The sequence below is a fragment of the Ranitomeya imitator genome, chromosome 1 (genome assembly GCF_032444005.1).
Source record: "Ranitomeya imitator isolate aRanImi1 chromosome 1, aRanImi1.pri, whole genome shotgun sequence".
Taxonomy (NCBI): Eukaryota; Metazoa; Chordata; class Amphibia; order Anura; family Dendrobatidae; genus Ranitomeya; species Ranitomeya imitator.
Window position 1 is genome coordinate 1,187,708,240 of NC_091282.1, and position 9,781 is coordinate 1,187,718,020.

General features: G+C 40.3%; 1 protein-coding gene across 1 annotated transcript in view; it reads right to left on the reverse strand.

The window, feature by feature from the left end:
* Positions 1-8,791, reverse strand: part of LOC138658351 (cytotoxic T-lymphocyte protein 4-like) — a 60,343-nt gene extending 51,552 nt beyond the window's left edge. Inside the window, exons 1-2 of the mRNA XM_069745808.1 lie at positions 8,684-8,791; positions 3,669-4,049 (exon numbers count right to left, since the gene is read on the reverse strand). Of these exons, the coding sequence (XP_069601909.1) occupies positions 3,669-4,049; positions 8,684-8,726 (424 nt within the window). The 5' untranslated portion in view covers positions 8,727-8,791. The remainder of the gene's footprint in view (positions 1-3,668; positions 4,050-8,683) is intronic.
* Between the last annotated feature and the right edge of the window lie 990 nt (positions 8,792-9,781).

The window sequence follows — 9,781 nt, forward strand, 5'->3', positions numbered from 1 at the left end:
AAGACCACTGATAATCTCCCTCAATCTGGGGCTCCACGCAAGATCTAACCCTGTGGGGTCAAAATGATGACAAGAATGGTGAGCAAAAATCCCAGAACCACACGGTAGGACCTAGTGAATGACCTGCATTGAGCTGGGACCACCATAACAAAGGCTACCATCAATAACACACTACGCCACCAGGGATTCAAATCCTGCAGTGCCAGACGTGTATCCCTGCTGAAGCCAGTACATGTCCGGGTCTGTCTGAAGTTAGCTAGAGAGCATTTGGATTATCCAGAAGAGTATTGGGAGAATGTCATAAGGTCTGATGAAACCAAAGTAGAACTGTTTGGTAGAAACAAAACGCATCGTGTTTGGAAGAGACAGAGTTGCATCCAAAGAACACCATACCTAATGTGAAGCATGGGGGTGGCAAGATCATGTTTTTGGGATGTTTCTCTGCAAAAGGACCAGGACGACTGATCTGTATACATGAAAGAATGAATCGTATCGTGTGCACTTGAGTGCAAACCTCCTTCCATCAGCAAGGGCATTGAAGATGAAACGTGGATGGATCTTTCAGTATAATGATCCCAAGAACACCTCTAGGGCAACGAAGAAGTGGCTTCGTAAGAAGCATATGAAGGTCCTGGAGTGGCCTAGCCAGTCTACAGATCTCAACCCCATAGAAAACCTTTGGAGGGAGTTGAAAGTCCGTGTTGCCCAGCGACAGGCCCAGAACATCACTGATCTAGAGATCTACAGGTCCTTCTCAAAAAATTAGCATATAGTGTTAAATTTCATTATTTACCATAATGTAATGATTACAATTAAACTTTCATATATTATAGATTCATTATCCACCAACTGAAATTTGTCAGGTCTTTTATTGTTTTAATACTGATGATTTTGGCATACAACTCCTGATAACCCAAAAAACCTGTCTCAATAAATTAGCATATTTCACCCATCCAATCAAATAAAAGTGTTTTTTAATAACAAACAAAAAAACCATCAAATAATAATGTTCAGTTATGCACTCAATACTTGGTCGGGAATCCTTTGGCAGAAATGACTGCTTCAATGCGGCGTGGCATGGAGGCAATCAGCCTGTGACACTGCTGAGATGTTATGGAGGCCCAGGATGCTTCAATAGCGGCCTTAAGCTCATCCAGAGTGTTGGGTCTTGCGTCTCTCAACTTTCTCTTCACAATATCCCACAGATTCTCTATGCGGTTCAGGTCAGGAGAGTTGGCAGGCCAATTGAGCACAGTAATACCATGGTCAGTAAACCATTTACCAGTGGTTTTGGCACTGTGAGCAGGTGCCAGGTCGTGCTGAAAAATGAAATCTTCATCTCCATAAAGCATTTCAGCCGATGGAAGCATGAAGTGCTCCAAAATCTCCTGATAGCTAGCTGCATTGACCCTGCCCTTGATGAAACACAGTGGACCAACACCAGCAGCTGACATGGCACCCCACACCATCACTGACTGTGGGTACTTGACACTGGACTTCAGGCATTTTGGCATTTCCTTCTCCCCAGTCTTCCTCCAGACTCTGGCACCTTGATTTCCGAATGACATGCAAAATTTGCTTTCATCAGAAAAAAGTACTTGGGACCACTTAGCAACAGTCCAGTGCTGCTTCTCTGTAGCCCAGGTCAGGCGCCTCTGCCGCTGTTTATGGTTCAAAAGTGGCTTTACCTGGGGAATGCGGCACCTGTAGCCCATTTCCTGCACACGCCTGTGCACGGTGGCTCTGGATGTTTCCACACCAGACTCAGTCCACTGCTTCCTCAGGTTCCCCAAGGTCTGGAATCGGTCCTTCTCCACAATCTTCCTCAGGGTCCGGTCTCCTCTTCCCGTTGTACAGCGTTTTCTGCCACATTGTTTCCTTCCAACAGACTTACCATTGAGGTGCCTTGATACAGCACTCTGGGAACAGCCTATTTGTTGAGAAATTTCTTTCTGGGTCTTACCCTCTTGCTTGAGGGTGTCAATGATGGCCTTCTTGACATCTGTCAGGTCGCTAGTCTTACCCATGATGGGGGTTTTGAGTAATGAACCAGGCAGGGAGTTTATAAAAGCCTCAGGTATCTTTTGCATGTGTTTAGAGTTAATTAGTTGATTCAGAAGATTAGGGTAATAGGTCGTTTAGAGAACCTTTTCTTGATATGCTAATTTATTGAGACAGGTTTTTTGGGTTATCAGGAGTTGTATGCCAAAATCATCAGTATTAAAACAATAAAAGACCTGACAAATTTCAGTTGGTGGATAATGAATCTATAATATATGAAAGTTTAATTGTAATCATTACATTATGGTAAATAATGAAATTTAACACTATATGCTAATTTTTTGAGAAGGACCTGTATATGGCAGAATGGGCCAACATACCACCAACAGTATGTGCCAACTGTGTGAAGACTTACAGAAAACGTTTGTCCTGTGTCATTGCTAACAAAGGGTATATAACAAAATATTGAGATGAACTTTTGCTAATGACTTATTTTCCACCATAATTTGCAAAATAAATCTTGCTAAATCAGACAAGGTAATTTTCTGGATTTCTTTTCTCATTTTGACTCTCATAGTTGTGGTCTACCTATGATGTCAATTACAGGCCTCTCTCTTCTTTTTAAGTGGGAAAATTTGCACAATTGGTGGCTGACTATTGGAAGTATGCAAATCGCATACTTGCAGTCACATGACAGCTCGCTCCCGTTGTCAGTACCAGAGAGTCCTCATAGCAGACAGTGCGTGTGATGTGAGGATTCACAAGACTGCAGTCACAAAGTGACTGAAGACTTGTCCTGAGGCCGGATAACCCCTTTAAATCAAAACAGAGATTGTAGTCATTTTGATTGTTCGAGAGGACCCACAACTATTACACAATTATATGTTAACCTGGGAACATTCTATAAATGACACATATGAGAAAACCATGCTACGCTACACTCCCACGATGAGTATTTTATGTTGCAGATTTTAGGCACCTTTTTAGTAAATTAGGTTACTTGTGCTTTTTTTACATGCGCTGTAATCACATTTTTTACGCTGCGCTTTTTATCTCTTTCTGGCATCTCATGCTTTCAGTAAAGCTGCTTTTTTTTTACACTTCCTAGTATTAAGCTTTGACAAAACTGCATTGATACCGATATATGATGATTATGTGTGTTCTTTTACCTGCGTATTTTCTATGTCTATTGAGAAAATTCCCATATAAAACTCCACGTATCCACAATAGAAATTGATATGTTTCGGAATTGAAACACAAAAACAGGTCAGTTTACGCCGAGCGAAAAAAAGAAACACAGTGGGGCAGGAGATTTCTATAAATCCTATCCACTTTACTGGAACTTTAAAATGCTGCAATCTGTGCTCATTGAAAATACACACTGCCGAAAACTCATCATGGGAACTTACCCTTAAAGAAATAAGCTGCATGCAGCCACCACTGAGAGGCAAATGCCAAAATATATGGCACTCATTCAAATTTGACAACTGCATAATAAAGGAGCCTCCTTACTTAGTGGTCTTTCTGCTGAAGCACAAAGAAAGGGGTCCCTAACTGGGGAACCATCTCGATGACCTCTATATATGTTCCTATTGGACATATCAAAAGGGCACAATATAGATCCCCTTTAATACAGTATAATTTAAAGTACAATTATGCCTACTTACCACTAATACCACCCTGGACATATAATTGTGTCCCATTTCCTTCTGCTTTTTCCAGTGTCGGGATCTCCCATGTAACTCTACAGACATACCGCCCTCCATCGTCCTCTGTGACTCCCTCTATGGTCAGCAGTGTAGTATTATTGGTCACATTACATGTAGTTTGATTATTTCTCGCTGATGAACCTCTATTGTTCTCAGACTTCAGTACAGAACATAACAAGGTCCCGTTGTCTTCTCCAGTACTTGAGATTTGCTTTCTCCATTCAACTCGGACCTGCTGATCATATTCACTAGTCCAGTTGCAGCTTATCCTGGCAGTGTCCGATTTATTCAGATTTAGGATTACTGGATGTTGAGTAATTATTTTCCCTACGACCATGTCTGTATAATGAGAAAGTAGTAAAGAATAAATTATTTTGAGAGTTGTAGTCATGATATCAAAGTTCAGCAAGCTCCAGAATAGAGTATCACAAATATAACTACAGAAGAAGTCACCGAAGGCAGCGCCCAAAGAACACGTGCTCCAGGGGCTCCACCACCCCATTCACTTTCTATGACCGTTCTTCCAATCCAAACTCCTAGCATCACCATTGACCAGGCTATGGTGGAAGTTGTAGTCTTTACTCCAAAGCTTGCGATGGGGCTCAGCATCTCATAACTCTGCTCTAGACATTAGTATGGATCTCCACACTTGAGGACTAGAAATTTGGAGTGGAAAAGCCTACTTAACCTATACGAGATAGTCACACGTGCCTGTATAACTGAGTGACTAACATGGCTGTTTCCATAACTCCTATAGAGTTGGCATCTTGGCATGGCACCTGTAAAAAAAAAATTTTTGAAAAGGAAAAACAGTTGCCCACCACAAAATAATCAATGCTTTGTGCAAGGATCTAGTATGACGGCAAAAAGACTATTGTTCTTTTGAGTTTGGGTCAAGAGACCTGCAGCCATTCCAGACATCGCGATCAGTACTTGGACCATGATTATCAAATTAGTGAAACCTAGCTTAGGCATGTTAGGGCAGCACGGTGGCTCAGTGGAGAATACAGTAGGTTTGCAGAGGGTTCAAATCCCACCAAAGACAACATCTGCAAGGGGTTTGTATGTTTTCACCGTGTTTGCGTGGATTTCCCCTAGGTTCTTCGATTTCCTCCCACACTTCAAAGACATCCTGATAGGGATTCTAGATTGTGGGCTTTGATAGGGACAGTGATTATAAGGTCTGTTAAGTGCTTTGGTATTAATGGAGCTGTACAAGTAAGCAAAATCAATTAATGAGTGGAACAGGCTGTCACGCGAGGTGATGAGTTCTCCTTCAATGGAAGTCTCAGAGGCTGGACAGATATCTGTCTGAGATGGTTTAGTGAATTCTGCATTGAGCAGGGGGTTGGACACGATGACCCTGGAGGTCCCTTCCAATGCTAACATTCTATGAAAATAAAATACATGCATACAGCAATTTGGATTCATGTTATCTGGAGTGCGTCTACATTTTACGCAAATGCACATGGAGGTTCATATGGATTTACAGTATACGGAATCTTTCAGAAAAAAAAATGACTGCCAAATATGTAAAAATAGACCATTCTAAACTAGCAAGGTTTCCCTAGGAGTATTGCATGTGTCCAGTATATTGCACAGACTATGGAAGCCACGGAAGGGGACTTTCTTTTTCTGCAAACTGCGTAGTTAATTATGCAAACTGCATAATGAAACCTTTAATTGAGGAAACATTAAGGTTGGTGTATGATATTGTACATGTATTTGCAGACTATTGAGCAGATTATGGGCACTTTTGCACAATGCAGGATTAAATTAAAGTATATATTAACTTTATCATCTAATTTGAAATACAATTTATTTATAAATTTAAGTTTTACATTTTTTGTATGAAGTAGATGAGTATTTAGGTTGTGCATTGGAGGTTCTTATACCGTGACTGAAATATGGAAATAATGAATCAGCGATGAACGTAAGCATAGAATTTGCTACTATAGACCGGTACTCTGATTGACCCCTGACAAAAATTCCCCTTTCTAGTCCGGCACTTACAGTTATTTATTATCCAGTACGGATGGTTTATTACCATCTTTCTTCTCAATCGCTGTATACACAGCACTAAGAAAGCCCTGTATACAGTAATAGGGAGCGCTAACGCCGCTTCTTCCTCCTCACCCAGTGGTTATGTGATTGCTGGGTGTAGGGAGGGAAGAGGAGTTACTGGGTCATAGGAGACCTAGTCAGCTCTGTATATCCAACCTTGATGCTGCATTTACACTGCAACTGGGGCTAATATACCCAAATTACAGGGGAAATCAGATTTAAAACCCTTTCCGACATCAGGCGTAAAAGTATGTCGATGTCAGACTCTCTCCCTTTGATGTGGGCTCCGGCGGTGAGCCCACATCTTTCCCAGGACATGTCAGCTGTTTTGAACAGCTGACATGTGGCCAGAACAGCCGCGGGTGGAATCGTGATCCACCTGCCACTGTCAAACGCTGATATCAGCATTTAAAATGCGCTTCCGGCAATCGCGCTGGAAATCCGCCCACCGGTGACCCCCATCACGTGATCGCGGGTCACCTGTGAGTTAGCATGACAACCAGAGGTTTCCTGGAGACATTTACGGTTGTCAGTGTCGGATTGCTATGAGTGCTGCCTGGTGGTCGGCGCTCATAGCAAGTCAGCAATTCTGCTACATACATACAGGTAATCTGATCATTGCCTGTGTGTAGCAGAGCTGATCGAATTATGGCAGCTTCGAAGCATGCCAAAAGTTAAAAAAAGTTTTAAAAAAGTATTTAAAAGTACAAATTACCCCCCTTTCGCCCCTTTGAAAATCAAACAATAAAAAAAATCAAACATACACATATTTGGTATCAACGAGTTCAGAATCGCCAAATCTATCAATAAAGAAAGGATTAAACTGATTGCTAAACGGCGTAGCGAGAAAAAAAGTAAAAACGCCAGAATTACGAGTTGTTTTGGAAACCACGACATTGCATTAAAATGCAATAACGGGCGGTCAAAAGATCGTAGCTGCACCAAAATGGTATCACTAAAAATGTTGGCTCGGCACACAAAAAATAAGCCCTCACCCGACCCGAGATCACGAAAAATGGAGACGCTACGGGTATCGGAAAATGGGACATTTTTTTTTTTACAAAGTTTGGATTTTTTTACCACTTAGATTAAAAAGATCCTAGACATGTTTGGTGTCTATGAACTCGTAATGACCTGGAGAATTGTAATGGCAGGTCAGTTTTAGCATTTAGTGAACCTAGTAAAAATGCCAAACAAAAAACAAGTGTTGGATTGCCCTTTTTTGCATTTTCACCGCACTTGGAATTTTTTTTTACTGTTTTCTAGTACATGACATGGTAAAACCAACTATGTCTTTCAAAAGTACAACTTGTCCCTCAAAAAACAAGTCCTCACATGGCCATATTGACCAAAAAGTTAAAAAGTTGTGGCTCTGGGAAGAAGGGGAGCGAAAAATGAAAACGCAAAAAACGAAAATACCTCCGGGGGTTAAGGCGCTAATGAAAGACATATTTAAATATTAAAATATATAACAAATATATATATATATATATATATATATATATATATAACTAAAAAATAATTATTATCAGATAACAAAATAAAAGAATAAATAAAAAAGCCATTGCCAATTCAAATAGCTTTTACCAGCCCCGCCCCATTGGAAAAAACCCTTATCGAATATATAAAAAGGGGAACAAATTTAAAATACGCATTTTGGTGATCCTTGATGGTCAAAAAAAAACTAAATGTGAAAAACCGACACACATTTCCTTTATTTTCCCATGGATATCGACAATTAAAAAATTAAGAGAGAGGATGAAAATTACATAAAAATTAAGCCCCATGTATCACACACAAAAAAAAAAATCTGCAAATGTCATTTGAATATCCAAGCAAAAAAATCCTTTAAAGATTTTCAACCAAATCTAATGATAATAATAATAAAGGAAAAAAAAAATGTGCCCGGTCAGCAACGGAGGGGGTGGGGGGTGGGGGGATTTTGTTGGTAAATGGCTGGGTCATGAACTGGTTAAAGAGAAACTCGAACTTTGATCTATACTGAAAATTGAACACCTCTGTAATAAACATTTTGCAATATGTTTTTACTTCATTTTTTTGTTTTGTTTGTTTTATTTTTTCTTTTATTTTATATTCTAGGATTTACATCTATATAACCTGTTAAGGTCAGCACAGTGGCTCACTGGTTTGCATCACTGGGTTCTGGTCCAAATTAGGAAAATATCTGCATGGAGTTGGTCTGTTCTCCCCGTGTTTGCGTGGGTTTCCTTCCACACTTCAAAAGACATAATGATGTGGAGTTAGATTGTGAGTCACAATGTCGATATCCGTGAAAGGATGTGGAATATGCTACTGTATAACCACAGCCCCATTTACATTTGTTCTTACGGACAGCAGAGGTCCCAGAAATTGCACCCCCGATAGTATGACACTGACTGCATATCCGAGAGAAGCACGGTGGCTCAGTGGCTAGCATCGCAGCGCTGGGGTCCTGGGTTCAAATCCCACCAAGGACAACATCTATAAGGAGTTAGTATGTTCTCCCCGTGTTTGCGGGGGTTTCTTCCGGGTTCTCCAGTTTCCTTCCACACTGCAAAGACATCCTGATAGGGAATCTAGATTGTGAATGTATGTGTATGAATTAATGGAGCTATAAAAGCAAAGCAAAATAAATAAAATAAGTTCTCAGTGTCTGGACCTGTCTCAGAGCTGTCAGACCCTCATCAATCAGACATGGCTGGCATGTGCAATATCTTATATCAGTGATTAAAATGGCACAACAGGTATACACATATTACAAGCATGTTGGATTTGACTTTTGCCGACAATAGGCCCATATAAAGTATAAACATTCAGAAATCATAGAGAACCATAAGGATCACATGAAACTGTCTCATCAGACCGACGATCATTATAAATGAGAACGATCAGGAAAATAAAATACTCACTATGGAGAAAAAGGTAAAAAGCAGCATAAATCCAAGTGACCATGATGAGCGGACGCCACTTTTCAGTCTTCTCTATGCAGAAGTATAAAGCAGCTCAGATGAACTCCCGTAACCACCTCCTTCCTGCTGTCATACACGGCTTTGTGTCTTTCTTTTTTTTCCTTTTCTTGATTTGTCATATATTTGAACAATTCTATTTAGTAGAAGAGTATTTTCTGTTATGTTACATCACTATACAGGGATGTAATAACAGTATAGGTCATTTCTGTCCATCCACTTTTGCACATTTTCTATTGCTCCAGTGTATCTGAAATTGAAAATTATAGCTTCATTACAAAGAAACTCTGTACCTCGATACTGAATTAATGGTCCCTTCTATCTATGCAGGTAGCCTCTTCAGAGAGGAAGAGATCAGGAACTCTAGTGCAAGTTAATGGAACTAGCAAGCTTAAGGCTATGTTCACACTAGTTATTTTTTCAGAATTTTTTTCTGAAAAGAAGCTGCAGAAAAAAACAAGTTTTGCTTGTTTTTGTTGCGGTTTTTGCTGTGTTACATTTACATTACATTTGTCTCTTGTGCATGCTAATAAAGTTTAGTGAAAAAATAAAATCTGATTGTATTTCATCAGGTTTTGGCACAAAAAAAACCCACTGCAAAACCTAATATCTATGTTCTTTCACCACCCACTACTTTTAGGCCAGCTTCACACCTTCCAGATGTGCCTTTTCTGGGGTGGCTGGGGGCAGATGTTTTTAGCCAGGGGGGGCCAATAACCGTGGACCCTCTCCAGGCTATTAATATCTGCCCTCGGTCACTGGCTTTACTACTCTGGCGGAGAAATTTGTGCGGGAGCCCACGCCAATTTTTTCCGCCATTTAACCCCTTAATTTACTAGCTAGAACGGCCAAATTTTGCACATACACTCTACTGACATTAGTAGTGTGGAATCTGCAAAAAAAATGGGGATATGAGATGGTTTACTGTATGTAACCATGTCTCATATCATGTCGGGTTTAGGAAGGAGAAAGCAAAAGCCGGTAATTGAATTACCGGCTTTAAAGCTAACTAGCGCTGGAATAAATATTAATATATATATA